The 26,051-nt window shown below is 37.9% G+C and overlaps 2 protein-coding genes across 16 annotated transcripts in view; one reads left to right on the top strand and one right to left on the bottom strand.

Moving 5' to 3' along the window:
* Positions 1–26,051, top strand: part of INVS (inversin) — a 239,845-nt gene that overhangs the window by 14,606 nt on the left and 199,188 nt on the right. For 9 of the 15 annotated variants that reach the window (XR_008668233.2, XM_055350048.2, XM_004048356.5 and 6 more), the window contains one exon: positions 12,472–12,638. Coding sequence is in view for 8 of the 15 variants with exons in the window: in XM_055350048.2 (XP_055206023.1) it covers positions 12,472–12,638 (167 nt within the window). In the remaining 7 variants the exon portion in view is untranslated. Of the gene's footprint in view, positions 1–12,471; positions 12,639–17,919; positions 18,005–26,051 lie in introns of those variants that run through there. The other 6 variants (XM_063696618.1, XM_055350052.2, XM_055350053.2 and 3 more) reach the window with 3 other exon arrangements.
* Positions 2,818–3,686, bottom strand: LOC109028360 (small ribosomal subunit protein uS5-like). Its single transcript, XM_063696624.1, has one exon. It carries the CDS (start codon positions 3,544–3,546, stop codon positions 2,845–2,847), a length of 702 nt encoding a protein of 233 aa, XP_063552694.1. The 5' UTR covers positions 3,547–3,686; the 3' UTR covers positions 2,818–2,844.

Here is a 26,051-nt window from a genome sequence, read left to right on the forward strand (position 1 = left end):
TCATTTTGTCTACTCACTTCCTCCATTAGCACAGTTCAGGCCAAGATACCTTAGAAGTAACTGGCTTCCCTCTTGTTTAACCCAGATGTAATTACCCTCAGCTAGTAAGAGATGAATACTTGATGATTATCTGTAACACAAGTGGCAACATTTTTTTCACTTACAGTACATAGCTGGAGCCATGGCATCTTTTGTAGTTATTGTTTTTAACTAAAATTTATTGAGGTATATAATACAGTAAATTTCACCCTTGTTCGTATACAGTTATTTAATTTTGACAAATATATAATCATGTCATCACCATGACCATCAAGATATAGAACAATTCTATCATGCCCCAAAATGTTAGAACTGTGCCCTTTTATACCAGTTTCTCCCCACATTCCACCTATTCCAGTCCCTGGTAACCACTGGTCTGTTTTCTGTCTCTATAGTTTTAACTTTTCCACAATCCTATGCCAATGTGTCACATGATATATATACCCTTTAAGGCAGATTTCTTTCTTTTTTTTTTTTTTTTTGAGACAGAGTCTCACTTTGTCTCCCAGGCTGGAGTGCAGTGGTACAATCATGACTCACTGCAGCCTCAACCTCCTAGGCTCAAGTGATCCTCCCACCTCAGCCTCCTGAGTAGCTGGAACTACAGGCATGTTCCACCATGCCCAGCTAAGTGTGTGTGTGTGTTTTGTAGAGATGGGGTTTCGCCATGTTGCCCAGGCTGGTCTCAAACTCCAGGCTTCAAGGGATCTTCCCCCCATCAGCCTCCCAAAGTGCTGGGATTATGGGCGTGAGCCACTGTGCCTGGTGAAGTGGATTTCTTTCACTTGACTTAAGGCATTTGAGAATTTTCCATGTTGTGGATCAGTAGTTCATTCCTTTTTATTAGTGAACTATATTCCATTTTATGGATGTACTGCAGATTATTTTCTCATTTTCCAGTTTAAGGACAATTGGGATGTTTCCAGTGTTTAGCAATTATGAATAAAGCTGCCGTAAATATTCACATACAAGTTTTTATATTAACTTAAACTTTCATGCTTTTTTTTCTCCTGAGTAAACACTTAAGTGAAAAATTATTAGGCCATAATTATTAGGCTACAGTTTTAATAGTAGCTATACCATTTTGCATTTCTACCAACAATGGCTGAGAGTTCTATTAATAGTTCTACAACTAGGTTCTACATCCTTAACAGCATTTGGTATTGTGAAGTTTGCTTTTGATTGTTTTCATTTTAGCCATTCTAATAGATGTGCAGTGGTATCGCATTATAGGTTAAGTTTACATTTCCCTGTGTGTTAATGATGTTGAGAGTCTTTTCATATGCTTATTTAGTGAAATGTCTATTAAAACCTTTTGGCCACCATTTAATTTCTCTTTTTTTATTTTATTTTTATTTTTTATATATATTTTTATTATACTTTAAGTTCTAGGGTACATGTGCACAACGTGCAGGTTTGTTACATATGTATACATGTGCCATCTTGGTGTGCTGCACCCATTAACTCGTCATTTACATTAGGTATATCTCCTAATGCTATCCCTCCCCCGTCCCCCCACCCTACAACAGGCCCCAGTGTGTGATGTTCCCCTTCCTGTGTCCAAGTGTTCGCATTGTTCAGTTCCCACCTATGAGTGAGAACATGCAGTATTTGGTTTTTTGTCTTTGCTGAGAATGATGGTTTCCAGCTTCATCCATGTCCCTACAAAGGACATGAACTCATCATTTTTTTATGGCTGCATAGTATTCCATGGTGTATATGTGCCACATTTTCTTAATCCGGTCTGTCATTGTTGGACATTTGGGTTGGTTCCAAGTCTTTGCTATTGTGAGTAGTGCCACAGTAAACATACATGTGCATGTGTCTTTATAGCAGCATGATTTATATTCCTTTGGGTATATACCCAGTAATGGGATGGCTGGGTCAAATGGTATTTCTAGTTCTAGATCCCTGAGGAATCGCCTCACTGTCTTCTACAATGGTTGAACTAGTTTACAGTCCTGCCAACAGTGTAAAAGTGTTCCTATTTCTCCACATCCTCTCCAGCACCTGTTGTTTCCTGACTTTTTAATGATCGCCATTCTAACTGGTGTGACATGATATCTCATTGTGGTTTTGATTTGCATTTCTCTGATGGCCAGTGGTGATGAGCATTTTTTCATGTGTCTGTTGGCTTTTAATTTCTTTTCTTTCTTTCTTTTTTTTTTTTTGAGACAGAGTCATACTCTGTCACCTAAGCTGGAGTGCAGTGGTGCAATCTCAGCTCCCTGCAACCTCCGCCTCCCAGGTTTAAGTGATTCTCATGCCTCAGCCTCCTAAGTAGCTGGGATTACAGACATGAGTCCAGCCACTGCACCTGGCTAATTTTTATATTTTTAGTAGAGATGGGGTTTTGCCATGTTGCCTAGGCTGGTCTCAAACTCCTAGACTCAAGCAATCTACCTGCCTCTGCCTCCCAAAGTGCTGGGATTACAGGTGTGAGCCGCTGCACCCAGCCTAAGTTTCATTATCCATCTTATTATTCTATTGTAAAAGTTTTTATTTATTCTGGAATAAAAGGCCTTATCAAATATGTGTTTTGCAAATATTTCCTCCCAATTTGTGGCTTTTTAAAAATTTTTCTTAATTGTGTTTTCAAACACAATTTCTTTATTTGGATGAAATCTAATTTATTAATTTTTGTGGATTATTCTTTTGTATCATATCTAAGAAATCTCTGCCTAACACAAAATCAGGAAGATTTGCACCTTCAATTGCTTCTAAAAGTTTTATATAGTTATAGGTTTTATTTATTTTTTATTTTTTTAACAGGCTTTATTCACTTTATTTTTCTTGTATAAAACCCTATGTTGTAGCCACAGCTGGAGCCTGGGTCCGCTGCACGGAGACTCTGGTGTGGGTCTTGATGAGTTGGTCAGTGAATTCCTGACAGGGAGACTTGGTAAATACAGTCTCCTTCCAGAGGTCGGGGGTCAGGTAGCTGTAGGTCTTAGAGATGGCATCAAAGGTGGCCTTGGTGAAGTTGCCCAGGGTGGCATTGCAGCCCCAGGCTGAGATGTAGCAGTCGTCAATACCAGCCATCATGAGCAGCTTCTTGGGCAGAGGCGCCGAGACGATGCCAGTGCCCCTGGGTGCGGGGATGAGGCGCACCAGCACAGAGCCGCAGCGGCCTGTCACCTTGCAAGGGACGGTGTGGGGCTTGCCGATCTTGTTCCCCCAGTAGCCTCTGTGCACGGGGACAATGGAGAGCTTGGCCAGGATGATGGCCTCACGGACGGTGGTGGCCACTTCCTTGGAGCACTTAACACCCAGACCGACGTGGCCATTGTAGTCCCCGATAGCAACAAACGCTTTGAACCTGGTGCTCTGGCCAGCACGGGTCTGCTTCTGCACCGGCGTAACCTTCAAAATCTCGTCCTTGAGAGAGGCCACCAGGAAAAAGTCAATGATCTCAGATTCATTAATGGGCAGGGAGAAGAGATAGATTTCCTCCAGGGACTTGATCTTCATGTCCTTGACCAAGCGGCCCAGCTTGGTGACGGGCATCCACTCCTTATCCTCGGCCTTGCCTTCTCGAGCTCCACGGCCTCAGCCCGGGCCCCGTCCACGGCCGCGACCCCGGCCCCGGATGCCACTGCGGAAACCTCCGCGGAAGCCACCGCGGTTCCCCATCCCAGGGCCACCAGGGCCTCTGGTCCCCCCCCTCCCGCCCACCTCCCGCTGCACCGGCGTTATCAGCCATTTGGTGTTTTCTCGGAGAAGAAGCAGTTATAGGTTTTAGATTTAAGTTTATGATCCGTTTTGAGGTAATTTTTATATATGGTGCTATTATGGACTGAATATTTGTATTCCTCCAAAATTCATATGTTTGAAACCCTAACCCTCAATGTGATGATATTAGGAGGCGGGGTCTTTGGGAGAGAATTTAAGTCATGAGGGTTTAGCCCTCGTGAATGGAATTAACACCCTTATAAAAGGAACCCCAGAAAGCTCTCAAGCCCTCTTTTTCATGTGAGGATATCAGAAGTCAGCAGTCTGCAACTCAGAAGAGAGGCCTCACCAGAACCTGATCATGCTGGCATCCTGATCTCAGACTTCTAGCCTCCAGAACTGCTAGGCACAGGTGCATACCACCAAGACAGATTTTTTCTTTTTTTTTTCTTTTTTTTTTTTTTAGATATGGGGTCTTGCTATGTTGGCCATGCTGGTCTTGAACCCCTGGCCTCACGTGATCCTCCTGCCTCAACCTCCCAAAGTGCTGGGATTACAGGCAGGAGTCACCATTCCCAGTCAATTTTTGTTGTTGTTGTTGTTGTTGTTGAGACAGAGTCTCACTTTGTTGCCCAGGCTGGAGTGCAGTGGCAATATCTCAGCTCACTGCAACCTCCACCTCCCGGGTTCAAGCGATTCTCTTGCCTCAACCTCCTGAGTAGCTGGGATTACAGACGCCCACCACCACACCTTGCTAATTTTTGTATTTTTAGTAGAAACAGGGTTTCACCATGTTGGCCAGACTGGTCTCGAACTCCTGGCCTCAAGTGATCCGCCTGCCTCAGCCTCTCAAAGTGCTGGGATTACAGGCATGAACCACCACACCCAGCCCCAATTTTTGTTTTTTATAAGCCTCGCAGTCTATGGTACTTTGTTATAGCAGCTTGAACTGACTAACATACAAAATATAGGTTGAAAGCTTTGGGTTTGTTTTTGTTTTTGTATATGAATGCCAAATTTTTCCAGCACCATTTATTATTATTATTATTATTATTATTATTATTATTCACTCCTGTTGCCCAGGCTGGAGTGCAGTGGCATGATCTCGGCTCACTGCAACCTCTGCCTCCCAGGTTCAAGCGATTCTCCTGCCTCAGTCTCCTGAGTAGCTAGAATTACAGGTACCCACCACCACACCTGGCTAATTTCTGTACTTTTAGTAGAGATGGGGTTTCACCGTGTTGACCAGGCTGGTCTGGAACTCCTGACCTCAGGTGATCCACCCACCTTGGCTTCCCAAAGTGCTCAGATTACAGGCATGAGCCACCATGCCTGGTCTTTCCAGCACCATTTATTTAAAAGATTATCTATTGGTTTGCCTTTGCATCTTTGTCAGAGTCAGTTAATCATGTCTGTGTGTGTCTATTTACACACTCTCAAATCTGTTCTATTGGTCTATGAGTCTCTTTCTTTGCCACTACCACATTCTCTTCATTACTGTGGGTTTACAATATGCCTTGATATCATACAATGTGAGTTCTTCAACTTTGTTCTTTTTTTCAAAAACTTTTTATTCTCCTACTTCTTTTGCCTTTTCATAACAATTTTAAAACTGCACATTCATTTCTACAAAGATTGCTCTGGGAAGTTTTTAACAAATTATTTGTAGTAGTACCTTATAGTGGGGATTATGAATTTAATTTTTTAATAAAGTACTATATTAGGTTTTTATTGCTGTGTAACAAATTAACACAAACTTAGCTTACAAACAACAAACATTTATTACTTCACAGTTTCTGTATGTCAGGAATCTAGACACTGCTCAAGCTGAGGCTTTTGCTCGTGGTGTCACAAGACTGCAGTCAAGGCGTCAGCCAGGGCTAAGGTCTCATCTGAGATTTAGGATTCTCTCCCCACTGCACATTGGCAGAATTCTTTTTTTTGAGACAGAGTCTCACTCTGTCACCCAGGCTTGAGTGCAGTGGTGCAATCTCGGCTTCACTGCAAGCTCTGCCTCCCAGGTTCATGCCATTCTCCTGCCTCAGGCTCCCGAGTAGCTGGGACTACAGGCGCCCGCCACCACACCTGGCTGATTTTTTTGTATTTTTTAGTAGAGATGGGGTTTCACCATGTTAGCCAGGATGTCTCAATCTCCTGATCTGGTGATCTGCCCACCTCGGCCTCCCAAAGTGTTGGGATTACAGGCGTGAGCCACTGCACCTGGTCCAGAATTCACTTTTTTAAAGGTACTTAAATATGTCAACCTTATTGTTTCTCTATATGCACATTTATTTGTTACTGAAAATTGAAAAAATAGCATGTTGGAATTTCCTTTTAATATAATTCAAATTTTTAAAAACCAGAAAATCTAATTAGTTATGCTCTAATCAAACTTCTCAATGTTTTCTTTTCATTCTATCCCCACAAGTTACCGTGCTTCAAATTCCAGATGTTGGGATTCATCTCACTGACTTAGGTTCTAAAACATATGGGAGCCCTGTGTGGTGGCTTATGCCTGTAATCCCAGCACATGAGAATAATTCAGACTTATTGGTGCTGCTTTGGGTTCAAATTAAAAAGTAGAGCTAAAGTATATTCGAGTTATTCAAATACATTCAAACTTACACAGATTCCTTATAAATTACTGCTATCAAGGTAAGAAGGAAAAGATACAAGAAGAAAAAGACATCACTCATCATAGGTTATTATTGGTATACAGTCTGTCCTAGCATAGACTGCTGCATAAATTTGCCAGCAAGAAAGAAAAGTACAAGAATAAAGTTTATGACTAACTCAGTTCATTGTCATAATTTCCTATTCTAGCATTCTCAGAAGGATCCCATCTATGATACATGTAGAAACTGCAGCCACATTTGAATGGTTCAATTCTTGATTCATTCTGAACCCTCTTAGGCCCAATATTTGTTAGCTTTTGTTTAAGCTGAGAAAAATCTGTTGAGTAACAGGTATCTCAGTTTTACCATCCTTTCTTTCCACAAATAACGATGTCCTTTTTCCTCTCCTCCTGTAAGGCAAACCATCTCTGATGTCCTGGAAGGTCTTTGCTTTTCTATCTTGTTGTTGGGGTGAACCTTCTGGTGGAGGGGAGGGGAATTTGGTACCTGGGTGGAGAATCAAGTTATCAAGGTTCTTTATTAACGTTTTGGAGCAGAAGTTATGAGAGGCCTCTGAATCATCGTGGGAATCTTTCTTTGGTGAGCATTTGTGAAGACTGTGAAGACTTTGGGATCAAGGTGCACATTTGTGATGAGTCAATCAATGGTCTAGTCATAGCTCTAAGCTCCTTCTGGATCTTTAGTCCCAGCAGAATGTGTTGCTGAACTCTCAAATTGCTACAAGGTACCCTGGAAAGAACTATGTAGCCCAGAAAGAGCCTGAAAACCTAAACTCCAACAAATAGTGATGAACAAGTTGACTACAGTTTTATTTGAACAATTTTAAAATTCATTGCAGTTTGCTTCTCCAAGGCCAGCAGGAAAGTGTCTCTGCTGCTTCAAATCTCTACAATTTCTACCTCAGACCTCTAGACACTCTTTTGAAAGACTCACCTGATTAGGTGAAAGCAACCCAAACTAATCTCTCTTGATTAACTTGAAGTTAAATGATTAAGAGACTTAATTACATTTGCAAAATCCCTTCATATTTGCCACATAACAAAATCTAATCATGGGAGTGACATCATAGTCCTGCCCACACTCAAGAGGAGGGGATCATACAGGGCATGTATACCAGGGGCTGGAAGTCTTGGATGCCATCTTAGAATTATCCTACCACAAGTACTGTTGAGAGTATCTATATCTTAAGTGGACTTTGAAGGAGTATATCTTCCAAGGAATTTATCCATTTCATTTAAATTGTGAGTTTATAGCATATGACATTCTCTTATTTGCCTTTTAATATCTGCAGGCTTTGTAGTGATGTCATTCTTGATATTGGGAATTTGTGTCTGCTCTGTTTTTAATGATCAATCTGATTAGAGATTTATTAATTTAATTTTCCAAGAAACAACTTTTAGCTTCGTTGATTTTCTCTATTTTTTTCTGATTTTAATGTAATTGCTCTCTGTTCTTATTTTTCTTATGTACTTCCTTCTGCTTGTTTTGGGTTAAATTTGCTCTTCTGTTTTAGTGTTCTAAGGTAGAAGCATAGATAATTGATTTGAAACTATTCTTCTATTCTAATTAAAAGCATTCATTGCTATATATTTCCTTCTAAGCTTCCCTCATGTGTGGTGCAAGAACCTTACAACAATATGTTTTTATTCATTTAATTATGCTTTTTAATTTCCCTTGAGATTTTCTCTTTAACCCATGGATTATCTTAAATATTTTGTTATTTCTTGTTATTATTCTGTTATTGATTTCTAGTTTAATTACACTGTCATCTGATAATACACTTTGTATGACTTCACTTCTTTAAATCTGTTAGTATTCGTTTATGACCCAGTATATTGTATATTTTGGTCAAGGTCCCATGGGTGTTTTGAAAGATTGAATTTCTGGCTGTCATTAGATGAAGTGTTAAATAAATACCAGTTGGATCCTGTTGCTTTATTTTTGTGTTCAGTTCTTCTGTGTCCTTGCTGATTTTCATTTTAGTGGTTCCAGCAATTATTGAGAGAAGAGTGTTGAAGTTACCAATTATAATTGTGTTTTCAAGTGTTTCTTTCTATTCTATCAGTTTTTGCTGCCTGTATCTTGAAGCTCTGTGATTTAGTATGTATACATTTAGGAATTTTATGTATTCTTGGTGAATTGACCCTTTTATTGTTATATAACATCTCTATTTGTTTCTGGTAATTGTCTTTTCTCTAAAGTTTACCTTATTAGATATTAATATACGTAACTCCAGCTTTCATTTCATTAGTATTTATTATACTTTTGCTAATTCTTTTACTTTTAACCTCCTATGTTATTGTATTTTAAGTGAGTTTCTTTTTTTTTTTTTTGAGACAGAGTCTCGCTCTGTTGCCCAGGCTGGAGTGCAGTGGCACGATTTCAGCTTACTGCAAGCTCCGTCTCCCGGGTTCACGCCATTCTCCTGCCTCAACCTCCAAGGTAGCTGGGACTACAGGCACCTGCCACCACGCCCAGCTAATTTTTTCTGTTTTTTAGTAGAGACGGGGTTTCACCATGTTAGCCAGGATGGTCTCGATCTCCTGACCTCATGATTTGCCCACCTCAGCCTCCAAAATTGCTGGGATTACAGGCATGAGCCACCGCGCCTGGCCTAATCGAGTCTTCTTTTTTATCTCAGCCTTTTTATTGATGTATTTACATCATTTACATTTAATGTAATTATGAATGTTAAGATTTAAGATTTCCAATTTATTGTGTAGAACACTGCATGTTCCTTCTATTTTTCATTCCTGTCCTCCTTTCCGTTTCTTGAATATTTTTAGTATTCCATTTTAATTTATATATGGTAGAGCTTTTTGTAATGCTTTATTAAGATATAATTCACATACCATACAATTCAAAATTTAAAGTATACAATTGAGTGATTTTGTATATTCAGTGTTGGACAAACATCACCACAAATGATATTAGAACACTTTCATTATCCCACAGAGAAACCCTTCACCCTTTGGCTGTTACTCTTCAAATTTGTGCCCAACCCCCAGTCCTAGGCAACTACTCATCTACTTTCTGTCTCTATAGATATGCCAGTGCCAGATATTTCGCATAAATATAATTATATAATATGTGGTATTTTCTGACTGGCTTCTTTTGCTTAGCATAATGTTTTCAAGGTTCATCCATGTTGAGCATATACTAGACCTTCATTCCTTTTGCTGAGTAATATTCCACTGTAGAGCTATACAACATTTTGTTTAACCGTTCGTCAGTTGATGAATAGCTTATGGATACTTGCATTATTTCCACCTTTTGGCTCTCATGAATAATACTGCAATGGATATTTGTGTACCAGTTTCTGTGTGGACATATGTCTTCATTTCTCTTGGGTACATACTTGAGATTGGAATTGCTGGGTCAAATGGTTACTTAATGTTTTGAGGAACTTCCAGAATATTTTCCAAAGTGACTCTACCATTTTAGATTCCCACCAGTAGTATATGAGGATTTTGATTTCTCCATATTCTCATTAATACTTGTTATTATGTATATTTTTTATTATAACCATCCTAGTGTATGTGAAGTGGTATGTTATATTGTAGTTTTTGTTCTGTTACCCAGGCTGGAGTGCAGTGGTGCAATCTCAGCTCACTGCAACCTCCACCTCCTGGGTTCAAGTGATTCTCATGCCTCAGCCTCCCAAGTAGCTGGTATTACAGGCATGTGCCACCACCACACCCGGCTAATTTTTGTATTTTTAGTAGAGACAGGTTTTTGCCATGTTGGCCAGGCTGGTCTTGAGCTCTAGGCCTCAAGTGATCCGCCCACCTCAGCCTCCCAAAATGTTGGGATTATAGGCATGAGCCACCCTGCTGGGTCTATATTGTGTTTTTAAATAAATCTCTTTGTATAGTTTGTTTTCATTGGAGGTTTTTTATTTGTTTCTGAGTGTGTGTGTGTGTGTGTGTGTGTGTGTGTGTGTGTGTGTATGATTGTTCTAGGTATTAGAATATGTATACTTATTTTATCACAGTCTGTATTTTCCACTTTGAGTACAACATAGAAGCCTTATCACTAATTAGGTCCCTTTACCCTTCTTTTTGATATAGTTATCTTAAAAATCACCTCTACATAAACTGAGAACCACATCATACAGCAAGGTTATCTTTGCTTTCAATCATTGAAACATAACTCTAAAAATTAAAGAGGATAAGCCAGGCATGCACTGTAGCCCCAGCTACTCAGGAGGCTGAGGCAGGGAGGATTGCTTTAGCCCAGGAGTTCAAGACCAGCCTGGGCAACACAGTGAGACCCTCATTAAAAAAAAAAAAACAAAAAACTAAAGAGGTTAAAAACAGTCTATTATGTTTCTCACATATTTACATTCTGCTTCTCTTTTTTCATTCCTGATGTTCTATTTGTTTCATGAGTGTTCATAGTTGATTGTTGGAGCATTTTTATGAGAGTTGTTTTAAAATTCTTGTCATATAATTCTGATATATCTGTGTCATCACAGTGTCAGTGCCTGTTGATTATGTTTTCTTGTTTAAATTAATATTTTCCAAACTTTTGAGTTGTTTCATAATTTTGGATTATATCTTTGACATTTTCTGTATTATGAGACTCTGGATCCTATTTAAATATCTTATTTTAGTAAACGGACAATCTGTCAAGGTTTAGAATGAACATTCTCTTTCGATTTTGTGGTTCAAATTTCAAGTTAGTTTTCAGAGATCTTGCAGGGCTCTTCTGGTTTGCCCCATCTCTGGGCTGCTCAGGCCCATTTAGAACCAAGGCAATGATCTAACTGTAGTTCAATTCTCAGAGCTTTTGCTATCTTGATTCTGACCAGTTTCACACGTGGGCTGCTCAAAAGTGTCCTGACTTTTTGTACCAATTTAAAGAATTACTTCCTCCAACTTTGTCCTCTCCGTATTCCTATCTCCTACTCTCTAATTGGAAAGGGGTAAAATACTACCTCATTGCTATCCTTTGCTTAATTCTGGGCATTGATAATTTGGCAGGGCTCCTCCCAATGGTCTCTATAGTGTCCAGTGGGGAAAAGAGGTGCAGTTTCTTTTATTGTGTTTGTTTTGAGTAGAGCATAGTCAAATGGTTCACTGGGCAGAGTTACCTGCCTCCCAGTCTTTTTACTAGAGAGAGTAGACTTCTCTTGAGAAATTTGGCATCTGTGCACCTTGGTGTTTCTGGATTATAGGCTACTGTAGCCCATAATGGGAGGCAAAAGCAAACAAGCAAACAGAAAACGCTTCAGGGAACTTACCACCAGGTTGTCTCTCAAGTTCCAAAGTTCCTAGTCCAAGATGCCTTCCCTTCTCTGCCTGTCATTTATTTTGCCTTTTGCCCTGCGGATTTTAGTTGTAATTAGCAGGAGGATGAGGATGCTATGTACTTGCTCTATCTTGTCGTCTTGTCTAGAAAGGGAAATCAACTGTGATTTTTTTTTTTTTTTTTTTTTTTGAGATGGAGTTTTACTCTCGTTGTCCAGGCTGGAGTGCAATGGCACAATCTTGGTTCACTACAACCTCTGCCTCCTGGGTTCAAGCAATTCTCCTGCCTCAACCTCCCGAGTAGCTGGGATTACAGGCGCCCGCCACCACGCCTGGCTAATTTTTGTATTTTTAGCAGAGACTGGGTTTCACCATGTTGGTCAGGCCGGTCTTGAACTTCTGACCTCAGGTGATCTGCCCACCTTGGCCTCCCAGAGTGCTGGGATTACAGGCGTGAGCCACCGCACCCAGCCTGTAATTCATTTTTGTATCACTCATAAAACATACCACAATGCCTAGTGTACAATTGGCATTAATTAAATATTTGTTTCAAAAGACAAGAGTGAGTGAGGGAGGAACATAAGTAGCTCTGTATCTCAAAATGTTAGTTCAGCATAATATGATTGAGTCATCAGTTTAAATTCTAGCCCCACGTACTTTCAGTGTGAACATAGACTGGTTACTTAACTTCTTTGAGCCTCAGTTTCCTATAATATGACAATGGCAATATCTACTTCATTAGGACAAGTAAAAATAAGATGATATACTTAATGCATTTAGCACAATGTTTGATAATAAACAGCGAATATAGTTCCTACTTATATTAGTAATAACAATTATCAAATATCACTATCTGTTTCTTATCCTTATAGGAAACTCTGCTCTTAAAGACAAAGAAGATCAATTTGGGAGAACACCACTTATGTATTGCGTGTTGGCTGACAGATTGGATTGTGCAGATGCTCTTCTGAAGGCAGGAGCAGATGTGAATAAAACTGACCATAGCCAGAGAACAGCCCTCCATCTTGCAGCCCAGAAGGTGAGAAGTAAAATTTCCTTGAAGAGTAAATGTTTTCTGTGATGTCTGCTAGTTGATTAGTGGAACTATGCAATGGACAGATAATAAAGAAGTCTCAAATGCGTGACTCATAGGTTTTATATATTTTCTCTAAAAGCTGTCTTTAAGCTGCAGAGAGTAAAAGCACAGATAACTATCAGCGGCTGCATTTCAGGTTCCTCAAACAGTAGAATTTATTCTGTGATCTAAAGTTTATTGGGAAAAAAGTGATCAAATTTATATATACAATGTGATGAAACAATGTTACCAATCTATGTATAGGGAAAAAATAAAGACCAAAAAGAAATACTCAAAGATATTAATAGTGGTTGGGTTTAAATTTGGGGAATATATATGGAATTTTTTTTACTTTTCACTGTTTAAAATTTTTTCCTTAATGAGTATTACTTTTACTATAAAAAGTTGAAATCCCAGCCTGGGCAACATAGTGAGACCCCATCTCTACAAAAAATTAAAAAATTAGCTGGGCATGGTGGTGCACACTTGCAGTCCCAGCTACTTGTGGGGCTCAGGCGGGAGGATTACTTGAGCCTGGGAGGTTGAGGCTGCAGTGAACCGAGTTCACATCACTGTACTCCATCCTGAGTGACAGGGCAAGACCCTGTCTCTAAATTAATTAATTAATTAATTAATTAAATTTAATTTAAAAGGTTGAAATGTCGCTTGAAATATGTGGCATTAAGAAGCATAAAATAAATTTATTTTCTGAATGCATTTTCAACTTTTTAAAATCTAAAACTATGTTGTCAATATTAATGATTTCACATTTTTAAATGTATTATTAAGAGCTCAGATTTTTAAGATTAAACCCATCAAACAGATAAAATAGGAAGCTTCTACATTTAGTTAAAGACTTATTCACCAAAAACTATTTTTCTTCCATAAAATTTTGGTCCATAAAATAGATTTCCAGTGCCTGGTATTTTTCTTTTTGTTATTTTAGATTTCTATATTTTTTGAATAAAAAGCAATTAAAGTGAGTTAGATCCAGTGGGAACTATTAGAGTTATTTTCTATTTAAAAATGTGAACCAGATATAGCTAATTAATTAAGGGGTTAGAAAAATACCTTTCATTAGTTGAATGCATTAAAAAAGGCTGACATTAAGTTATACTACTGAATATGCTAGTTATATGCGCTTCTCAGTTAGGTCTTTCAGGTTATTTTCAAAGTTACTTCTCTTGAATTTGGTTTTTATTATAGTAATTTTTTTAAAAATCTCCCTCATTTTCAATCTCAGTTTTAACTACTGCTCAGGTATTTATAACCTTTCACTTAGGCTTGTCAGCTAATGAAATTATTCACTCGAGAAAGGTAACTCCATTTAACTTGTTATCATAAAAAAGCAAATAGTTCAGATTGGGAAAAGCCGCAAAATTAAGACTTTGATACCCTTTAGGTTTTTCATTATGATTTATTTAGGTGTAAAACTCAGCTTCAAAAATGTAGAGTGAAGGAATCTAGCTTAACATCAAGTAGATTATGTGGAGCAAGTGAGGATTTCAGTTGATGATCCAACAGTATAACATCCTGTAGAAGTATTATGTGACAAAGATGGTTGAAAGAAGGGGAATGTACAACCAGACATGTTAGCTGGAATCTTTTCATCAGATACCATGCATTGTTTTCTTTTGTTTTTTTGTTTCTACTTTGATTTTTGATTATAAGTTTTTCATAGTATCGAAGAATAAATAGAACTATGATTTATATGGTGGTATTTACATAGTTGGTTTCATAACAGATTTCATGTTCTTTCAAGTATCTGATAATTATGCATTTCCTTCCTTACTCTGTGTTGCTGTTTGTTTTTACATGCTTGCCAAAAGCAGTAATGGATCTGAATTCCCAGAAAAGGATAGTAATAATTCTTTAGTATTCTCCTGTGTCCAATTAAATCTGGGTACTGTGTTAGTTCATTTGTGCTTTATACAAAGCACCAGCATTCAGAAATGAAAGATAGTATACACCAGTCAGGAATAAGATAGTAAATGATCTACAAATAATTTTCAAATAATAGTTGGAGATAATATGTCCCAGGGCTGTAATACTCCTTGCCCCCAAAGAGACACAAGCACAAATTCTCTTTAGAGAAAACATCTTCACCTGAAACTTCCAAGATTTTCCCATATTAAATAAACCAAACGTGAACTGACAATGAAAGATCACCAAACTCATAAGGGAGCAATCCACTATGAATGAGAGTCAGCAGAAACAACAAACAGATTTAGTCTATGAAAAACATCAGGGATTGGCATCATTAGAGACACAATATAAAATAACCACTGATGGAATGCTTAAAGATATGAAAGAAGAAATCAGCCAAGCACAGTGGTTCACACCTGTAATTTTAGCACTTTAGAAAGGCCAGGCAAGAGGCTCTCTTGAGGCCAGGAGTTTGAGACCAGCCAGGGCAACATAGAGAGAGACTCTATTTATTTAAAACAAAAAAAATTAGCTGGGTGTAGAGGCCCACACCTGTAGTCCTAGCTCCTTGGGAGGCTGAGGCGGAAGGATTGCTTGAGCCCTGGAGTTTGAGACCAGCCTGAACAACAAAGTGAGACCCTGTCTCAAAAAGTATATTTTTTATTTAATATTATAATTAAAAGAAGGAATCTGGCAGGGTGCAGTGGCTCACACCTGTAACCTTAGGACTTTGGGAGGCCAAGGTGGGTGGATCACTTGAGGCCAGGAGTTTGAGACCAGCCTGGGCAACATGATGAAACCCTGTCTCTACTAAAAACACACACACATACACACACACAAATTAATTGGGCATGGTCGTGAGCACATGTACTCCCAGCTACTTGGGAGGCTGAGGTGGAAGGGTCGCTTGAGCCCGGGACTGGAGTGAGACCCTGCCTCAAAAAAAAAATGTAAATACATAAAAATTTTTTTTAAAAAAAACAAGGAATCAGAAAAGTCAGAAACCAACAAGACACTTTCATAACTAGGCATCAATTCTGGCCATAATGGCTTATTTTAAACTAATTTGCCTGTCAAAAAAATCTGTAAAAACTGAATAAAATACTATATACATTGTTTGAAGGCATTGAGAACAATCAGCACAGGCAGGATCTAAGAGACTCCAATCATTCAAAGAAGAGAAACACGTAAAGTGAGTACCACATTCATCCTGGCCTTTTCCTTTATGACATTTTCCAAATTGGAATGCAAAAGAATACAACCCTAACAGGAAGCAGCAGCCTTACCAGGTGGAAGAAACTGAGGCAGAGTTTGGAGATAATAGTGGCTGGAACTTGAAGGTCAAAATCCTGGAGAGGAGGGAATTGCAGAGAAAGAATGCAAGAATCTGGATACAAATTCCTCACAAGTTTTTAACAGATTCCTAAACTGTGCTTGTATAGGGTGGTGCTCTAAGAAACCTAGTATTAAACAACAGCTGGGAGACTAGACAGCTGAGTAGAGATTATTTTAAATTATCCTATGTTTTCTTTTATGTTTAAATCTCTTAATATGTAACACATTGATTTTTGTATGGGGATCCATTCTCATTTTAAAGCATATGGATAACTAATTTTCCCAACACAACCTAGTTCATTAATTTTTGGCCATTTAGTATCTGCTCTGTGTCAGTTCCAGGCTTTTGTACTATGAACTCCCTATGCATTTCTGTTTTTTTAAATGAGGGATCCTGAATACTAGGGAGCCTTTGGGAAATTTGAAAATAAAAGTTACATGATCAGTGTATTTTAGGGGGACTAATATGACAACTAAAGCTACTTTGGAAGAGAAAGAGTGGAGATACATAGATTGCTATTATAGTTCAGGCCAATAGAGAGGAATTGGGTTTAAAAGATATATTATGGAGGTAGAAGTGTTCATTCAATAAGCGTTTGTTGAATATCTACTATGTAGTCATGATTATACAACTAGAGAGAATATGAAAAAAATGAATTACGTATGTTAGCTTATAGATAGGTGCTCTCAGTACCCATCCCTATTAAACTTCATTTCCCTTTGTTTAGTGAACCTTCTGATATATTGGATATCAAATATCCTTTCCAAGTATTGTCTGTCCCACTTAATTCTGGTATCCATGAATGCAGAAGTGTGCTATTTTTGTAATCATGAACACTCATGTATATGTGTATACCTTCATTCATTCAACATGTGTTAAAACTATTATGTAACAGGCATCATGTTAGGTGCCTTGGAACACAAAGTTGAACAACATGATTCTTGCTCTTAAGTTGCTTACAAAGATCATGGATGAAGATATTAAATGATAATTAAAGCTGATTGATCTACCTTGTAATACATAAGTGTTTTATAAAATATCTATAGCCATAATAGTCATTGTTATTATTGACATGAGAAGACCAAACATTCTCATACATTATTTATTATGTTTCTAGTTTTTGTGTGTGTGTGATAGTGAACTATATTATGTTATCTTTTCTTGGGTTCATTAGTGGGAAAAGCTCATATTCCCAAAGCATTTTGCTCACATCTCTATTAGAGCCCCATTACCTTATATTGTAATTATTGCATACTTGTCTCTTTTCTACTAGGCTGGAGCTCCAGGCAAGTAGCTCTTTTTGTTTGTTTTTGAATCTCTCTGAATCTAGTAGGTTCTGACATGTCTTGGTTGAATGAATTTTATTTTACTTTTATAGAAAGTCATTACTAATACAAATACGAGACCTTTTGTTTATTGGAAACATTTATCTACTTTAAAAATATATATGTTTGTGGAAAAACTTACTGAACTGTGCTGCTTGGCTTAGTTATTTTGGCACATGTTCACTTCTCTGGAAACAAATTACTGTTAGTCCAAGAAACTGAAGAAATGGTACCCGTGAGAATAAAATTAATCTCAATATACTGAACATCTGCACCTAATTTGTTTTTCATTTAGAACCATCAGTTTAATCCAAGAAAGCAATTGGTCATACCTTCTCTGGGCTTCTCACAAAAGATATCTAATTGTTAGAAATGTTTTGCTCCAGGGAGGCTACTATTTCTCTGACTTCTACTGATACATTTGTTAATAAGGATAAAAAAGCTTTAGAAATATTACTATATGTTAATAGTTATGCATGTTTAATCTTCCAGGAGGTTATTTATTTGGCTTCAAGAAGCTTAAGACTACCCACTTTGACAAATTATATCACGGTAAACACAAAAATTAAAGAACCTTCTGGTTGTGGCTGCATTGTCCTTTTTTTAAATTCATAAACAATTCTTAGTTCATCTATGAAAATTGAATGTTTATTTTCAGTTTTCAAGATACGCTGTTTCCATGTTACTGATTTACAAGAAGGAGAAAGAATACCTCTGAAAGTTTTCAGGAAAACTTATACCAGGTAACACTATTAGGTTTTCTTATTTTGCAGATGCACACACAAACACAACAAACAATCCACGCCCCAGTCCCCTTCAGCTCTGTATTCCCCCTCAGTACATATATAGCTCTACCATAACTCATCACCACAGTTTATTGGAGATTTTGTTTATCTAGGTCTCACGCCCAGTAAAGCTATTTGAAGGCAGTGACCATGTCTTATTTGATTTCATAGTTACAGTCTTAGCATAGCTTCTGCCACTTAATAAAGACAGTAATTTATTTAAGGAATACATGAATGAATGAATGAATCAGTAAATGTGAATATCAAATAGATTTAATATGAAGGGCATGGCCTTCAAGACTGTTGAAATTTAAATGAATAATTATATTTATTCCTTTTCACTATCCACTCCCTGCCCTTACAATTTTGTAATCAGGATTTTTTAAGATTTTCTGTGAGCTTAATTTCTCAACAAATAACACTCTTGTATGCCTCAATTTCTTCATCTATAAAATGGAATAATACATCCTGTCTTCTATGTAGGGATGATGAGTGCTTAGATATAAAGCATTCTGTTTGTTGGAGAAATTTATTCTCAAGGACTACATTATCAATATTATTGCTATTAGTCACACTACAATGTAGGTGCAAACATCAAATTACTGTTTAGAGATCAGTAGATGTCAGAGATAGAAAGGTCTTTGGGATCTTCTTGTCCAATTTGTCCTTGGATGAGGAAACTGAACTCTACTCCTTTTACATCTCTTCTCTTTAAAAATTACTGTACTCACATTCTCTTTGCCTTTGCATATGCCTGGAATTTTTTTTTTTAATTATCTTAAGCATAGAGATAAGAAAGAACAGGGCCTGGTGCCATGGCTCACGCCTGTAATCTCAGCAATTTGGGAGGATGAGGCAGGAGGATCACCTGAGGTCAGGAATTTGAGACCAGCCTGGCCAACATGGTGAAACCCCATCTCTACTAAAAATACAAAACTTAGCTGGGCGTGATGGTGTGTACCTGTAATCCCAGCTGCTCAGGAGGCTGAGGCAGGAGAATCGCTTGAACCTGGGAGGTGGAAGTTGCAGTGAGCGGATATTGCACCACTGCACTCCAGCCTGGGCAACAGAGTGAGACTCCATCTCAAAAAACAAAAACAAACAAAAAACAATGGAGAACTGAGAAAACATTAGGTACCTAATACCTCGAAGAGATCAAACTCAGTATTTCTTATTTTTGCTTCAGAATTTTTAAACAAAACTATAGATTCACTTGAAGTCTTCCATTTATCTTCCAAAACCCTTCTTTCCCTGTCTCCTCAGTCTGTCTTGATTTTGGTGGTTTCAATTCCCATGCATGTGTTTCTACCTTTACTTTATGTGTGTGTGTGTGTGTGTGTGTGTGTGTGTGTGTGTGTATACATGTGCACATACACTATTATGGGTAAACCATATTATTTTGCATCTTTAAATTAATGGTATTATACTGTGTGACATTTACCAACTTGCTTTTTCAACTTAATATTATGTATTTGAAACTTCTTCATGTTGAAACATGTAGCCCTATTTCATAAAAGATTATATTCAGATGCCTAAAAGACACATGAGATGGTACACAACATAATTACTAATTAGAAGCAAATTAAAACTCCAATGAGATACTACTACATGACCAGTGGAATGTATAAAGTAAAAAAGTCTGGCAATCAATATTGATTGATGGTGAAGATATGGAGCAACTGGAGCTCTCCAACATTTTTGCTGAGAATGTATATTGGTACATTTACTCTCGCAAACTATCTGACTATATCTGCCAAAGCTACACACACACACACACACACACACACACACACACTCACATCCCTCATCTCAATTCATGCTCCCAGCCCCGGTAATACCTAAGAAAAATAAGTGCCTCTTTCTACTAGAAGACATGTATGAGAATTACATGATATTTTATTTAGAAAAGCAAACATTCCTTTTTTTAACTTCTATTTTTCCATAAGTTATCGGGGGTAAAAGTGGTATTTGGTTACATGAGTAAGTTCTCTAGTGGAGATTTGTGAGAACCTGGTACACCCATCGCCCGAGCAGTATATGCCACACCATATTTGTTGTCTTTTATCCCTTGCCCCCCTTCCACTCTTCCCCCCAAGTCCCCAAAGTCCACTGTATCATTCTTAGGCCTTTGCATCCTCATAGCTTAGCTCCCACATATCAGTGATAACATATGATGTTTGGTTTTCCATTCCTGAGTTACTTTACTTAGAATAATAGTCTCTAATCTCATCCAGGTCATTGCAAATGCTGTTAATTCATCCCTTTTTAAGGCTGAGTAGTATTCCATTGTGTATATCTATACACCAGAGTTTCTTTATCCACTCGTTGATCGATGGGCATTTGGGTTGGTTCCACAATTTTGCTATTGTGAATTGTGCTGCTATAAACATGTGTGAGCAAGTATCTTTTTCGTATAATGACTTCTTTTCCTCTGGGTAGATACCGAGTAATGGGATTGCTGGATCAAATTGTAATTCTACTTTTAGTTCCTTAAGGAATCTCCACACTGTTTTCCATAGCGGCTGTACTAGTTTACATTCCCACCAGCAGTGTAGAAGTGTTCCCTGAACGCCCCATCCATGCCAACATCTACTGTTTTTTTATTCTTTGATTATGGCCATTCTTACAGGAGTAAGGTGGTATTGCATTGTGGTTTTGATTTGCATTTCCCTGATCATTAGTAATGTTGAGCATTTTTTCATGTTTTTTGGTCATTTGTGTAACTTCTTTATAAAAGCAAATATTCTTAATAGTGCAGACAACCCAAATACGTACCAACAGGTGAATGAGTAGCTAAATTGTGATGTATTCCTACAATGGAACACTGCATGAATGAACTGCTGACACGTTCAACCACATAAGTGAATTTCATAGACATTATGTTGAGTGGAACAAGTCAGACACTTATAAAAAATTTATTTGCTGTTCATATGAACCTCAGGAACAAGAAAAACTAATCTATGGTGAGTCAAATCAGATTTGTGGTTACCTAAAAGATGGGTAATAGACTGAGAAGAATATGAATAAGCTTTCGGGGGTGCTGAAAATGTTCTGGATCAGTGTGTGTGTTGGTTACATTAAAAGGTATCAGTCTGTATGCTTAAGATTTATGCACTTTACTGTATATGTTATATTCTCAATTTTTAAAGTATTATTTAAAAAATGATAAAATGTTCAGAACTTGGTAGACATTATTTGTAGGGAAGGTAAGGGAGGATGGAACCAAGAATGGTTCCTGACCTAGACTGTTAAGCACTCGGGTCAAATTTCCCCCATTTAGCCTCAGGAGCTATATGAAAGCCCTGTGTCTATGCTCTTATCCTGGGGTTCTCAGATGAACATGCAGCAGAATCACTTGGAGAACTTGTTAAAACATAGACTTCTGGGCCCCACCACCAGTGTTTTTAATTCAGCAGGGCTGGTGTGGGGCCAGAGAATTTGCTTATCCAACAAGTCCCAGGTGATGATGATGATGTAGGCAACACACTTTGAGAATCACTACTCTATTCTGCTTATACCATTTGTCTTTGCTGCATTTTCAATGCTATTGGCTCTATAACCTCTAGATACCTATCCTGTTTTACTGGGGACTCTTTTGACTGGTATTCCTAGCTCTTGATGACATGACTCATAGAGATAGGATATACTAGTCCAGGTACAATTTTGAGAGGAAGTTATCGAGTTCAGTTGTGAAAAATGGAATTTTAGGCTTCGGTGGTAATGACTAGCATGAATTGTGATAGTTTGCATCTCCAAAGTGAGGTCTTGGCTGGAGTTATTAGTATACATATAGAAACCATAGAAGTAGTTGAAGGGCTCAGGTATGGTTTATAGCTGGGAAGAGGACTAGAAATAGAAAACACCAATATTTAAGGTTTATTTACAGAAAATAAACTTACAAAGGAGACAGTACAAGATAGGAGAAGAACTAGATCAGAGTGGTGTTATGGAGCCAGAGGGACAGGTTTCAAGCAGAAGAGGATCCATTTGTTTCATCTTTTTTACTATGATGCTAAGATTTGAATAGTTCCTTTTCCACTAAATGACTCAATAAATGGATGGATATAAATATGATAAGAATTAAAAGGCTTCCATTGGATTTTTCAGTTAGAAAGTGACCTTAGCAAGAGCAATGGTATTTAGTGGACACACAAGCTAGATATATATCACTGTTGAGTAAACAGGAAATGAGGATATGGAGACAGTACGAGTGATTGATTAATGGGGTTATTGATCAGGAAAAGTATGAACAGAAGAAATTGTGGTGGGAAAATTTTTAATAAATAATAATGAATCTCTCCCAGTATAACCGTCACCCACTTTCAATAAATATTAATTCATAAACTTGTTTCTGTAGACTCCAAACTGTTTTATTATATATTCTATTATTTCATCCATAAATATTTCAGTATATATTCAGTATATATATAATTCATATATCCCCACGATATCATTGTACCAAAAAGAAATTAGTGATAATTCTGTAATATTATTAAATACCTAATCAGTGTTCAAATTTTCCTGATTATATCTTAAACATTTTTTTACAGTTGATTTATTCAAATCAGGACCTAAACAAGGTCTATACATTGTATTTGGTTGATAAGTCTTTTAAGTCTCTTGTAATCTAATAGATGAGAGATATTTGAACACGTTTAAATGTTAAGGAAAAGGAGACATCAAAAGTTTAGGAGAAAGAACGGATTATTGATGGATCAAAGTCGCTGGGGAGATGGGAACAGAAAGGACAGTCGGGTCTGGGCACAGTAGCTCACGCGTGTAATCCCAATGCTTTGGGAGGCTGAGGTGGGCAGATCACCTGAGGTCAGAAGTTCAAGACCAGCCTGGCCAACATGGTGAAACCCCATCTCTAATAAAAATACAAAAATTAGCCAGGTGTAGTGACACGCGCCTGTAATCCCAGCTGTGCGGGAGGCTGAGGCAGGAGAATCACTTGAACTCAGGAAGCAGTGGTTGCAGTGAGCCGTGATCACGCCACTCTACTCCAGCCTGGTCAGCAGAGGGAGACTCCTCAAAAAAAAAGGACAGACAGTTGGAAAGTTTAGATACACAATAGGAAAGTTTGTTCAATGAATGAGTATGCTATGAACTTAGAATGTATCTGAATATTCTTGACAATCAATTATAAAATATGAAAACTCGCAGGGCCTTGGAAATTATTCTTATTTTACGCATGGGAAAACAAGGAGCTCTAGGTTTTCTTTTGATTAGAGGGAGATGTTTTGTCCCTAAAGCAGGGGAGACTGGATAGGAAAGGAAACCTTAGGAATATAGGGGACCACTGCTGCTCCTCTCACACCTCCCCAAACCCTAACACCCTTGGATCCATTGAACTCCTAAACTTGGGCTTCAGGAACAGAGGAAGTGAGAAAGCTAGTGTTTAATGATAAGTTGTTTTTTCACTGCATAACAAGGATCTTGTTATTTTCTGGTGCTCTGCAGAGTAAATATAGCATAATGAAAAAGAAATGGTATCTGGTATCTGAATTTATAAGATCTATATTCGAGTCATAATTCAAAGACATTTGGTACTCACTAGATTGTGACCTTGAGCAGGTAGTTTAACTCTCTAAGCCTCTGTAAAATGGAGATAATATTTCTAACATACTTACATCATAAGATTGTAAGTATGAAAATACATTGAAATACTGATTGATGTGTATGCCAAAGACCCTGGAAGGCAGCAAAGTTATACATAGTGTTTACAGATATATATGAGTATGCAACATCTGAAAACCATATAAATAATCTCTTTTGCAAATATAGGTACTTTTTCCAATTGTATTTAGAAGTTGATGTGATTAAGAAAATGGCATTTCATTTAAAATTGTAGCTGAATTCGATTCTCATATTTATTCAATGAACCAACAAATACTAAATTTAAACATTAAGGTTCTACTGAATTTTTTGTAGGTTTTTTTTTGCTGTTTTTTAACTTTAAAAAGAGTTAAACTTTAAAAGACTGAGAGTCAACATAATAATATATGTGTATAAAGTGCTTTATTTATAAGTAACTTTAATTGAGAATAACAGCAAGTAGGTATAGCCATCTGGTGACTTTAACTTTCTTTTTAAAATATATATAACTCCTCAGCCAGGCATGGTGGCTCATGTCTGTAATCCCAATACTTTGGGAGGCTGAGGCAGGTGGATCACCTGAGGTGAGGAGTTCGAGACCAGCCTGGCCAATGTGGTGAAACCCCATCTCTACTAAAAATACAAAAATTAGCTGGGCGTGGTGGCACGTGCCTGTAATCCCAGCTACTCGGGAGGCTGAGGCAGGAGAATCGCTTGAACCCAGTGGATAGAAGTTGCAGTGAGCCGAGATCGTGCCATTGCACTCCAGCTAGGGCAACAAGAGCGAAATTCTGTCTCAAAAAAAAATTTATATATATATATATATATCTCCTTATACATTTAGCCCTCAGAGCAACATCTTTTTATTCTTTAATTGGAAACATTAGATTTGAGTTGAAGAAACATTATCATATACTTCAACCATTAATGTTTCTGTACCCAGCTTCTACCTTTTCCGGCTCCGTCATTTGCTCAGACAAATCTGTCTTATTTAAATCAAAAGAGTTGCATATAGGCACTTTTGATAAAGAGTCTTTAACCTTGAAATTTTATTGATTTCGACTTTTGTTTTTAAATTATTTTTATTGATGGTTTCCTTTTTTTTTTTTTTTTTTTCCTTTCAAGATAGAGTCTCGCTCTGTCACCCAGGCTGGAGTGCAGCAGCGCGATCTCGGCTCACTGCAACGTCTGCCTTCTGGGTTCAAGCGATTCTCCTGCCTCAGTCTCCGAAGTAACAGGGATTACAGGGGCCTGCCACCACGCCCGGATAATTTTTGTATTTTTAGTAGAGATGGGGTTTCACCATGTTGGTCAGGCTGGTCTTGAACTCCTGACCTCAAGCAATCCACCTGCCTCAGCCTCCCAAAGTGCTGGGATTACAGGCGTGAGCCACCGCGCCCGGCCTTATTGATGGTTTTCCTTGTCGAAACATTATTTAATCAAAACAGATGAAAGCATGTAGAGAGAGATTTCTTTTACAAACATATTTTGCACTTCTTTGTTTTACATTATAGGGTACAGAAATGACTTATTTGTTGTTGTGGTTTTCATGATGCACAATGTGACCTAATTTACCTAGGCTTACTCTTTTCTCAGTTCTCGTACTTCTGTATTTCTCTGATTCATTGATATATTGACCACTTGTTCACTTCAGAATTTTCTCTGGACTTTGATACTGCAGTAACTTATTTTTCTGCTACTCCTTTGATAGTTCATTGTTTTCTTTATTAACTCCTTTCCTTTAACTCCCATTTCTGCCCCAAGATAAAAGTCTTTCTATATATTCTACCTTTCAGAGGTCTCATCTACTTCTATAACTTTCAGCTATTTTCCCTCAAATATTTGTCTCTAGCCCTAGCCTCTCCCCTTATTCCAGACTTATATTTCCAGCTATCTTCTAGAAATCTCTACCTGGATATCTTCCCAAAATCTCAATTTCAGCATATCTGAAACAAGACCTTACCTTTTTACCTGTAATCAGTCCCGTCATCTGATTTTTAAAAACAATTTATTGAGGTGAAATACACATAGCATAAAATTAACCCTTTTTTGTGGGGGGAGATAGAGTCTCACTTTGTCACCCAGGCTGGAGTGCAGTGGTGTGATCAGGGCTCACTGCAGCTTCAACCTCCTGGGTTCAAGTGATCCTCCTGCCTCAGCCCCCAAGTAGCTGGGACTATAGGCACATACCACTACGCCCAGCTAATTTTTGTATTTTTTATAGAGACAGGGGTTTCACCTTATTGCCCGGGCTGGTCTCAAACTCCTGAGCTCAAGCTATCAGCCTGCCTTGGCCCACCAAAATGTTAGGATTACAGGCATGAGCCACCGCACCCAGACAAAATAACCATTTTAAAGTGAGCAATTCAGAGAAATTTTGTACATTCGTTATGTTGTGCAACCACTA

The sequence above is a fragment of the Gorilla gorilla genome, chromosome 13 (genome assembly GCF_029281585.2).
Source record: "Gorilla gorilla gorilla isolate KB3781 chromosome 13, NHGRI_mGorGor1-v2.1_pri, whole genome shotgun sequence".
Taxonomy (NCBI): Eukaryota; Metazoa; Chordata; class Mammalia; order Primates; family Hominidae; genus Gorilla; species Gorilla gorilla.

Coding starts and splice junctions, on each gene's coding strand:
- LOC109028360 (XM_063696624.1), bottom strand. CDS start 3,546: ATGCCCGTCACCAAGCTGGGCCGCTTGGTCAAGGACATGAAGATCAAG.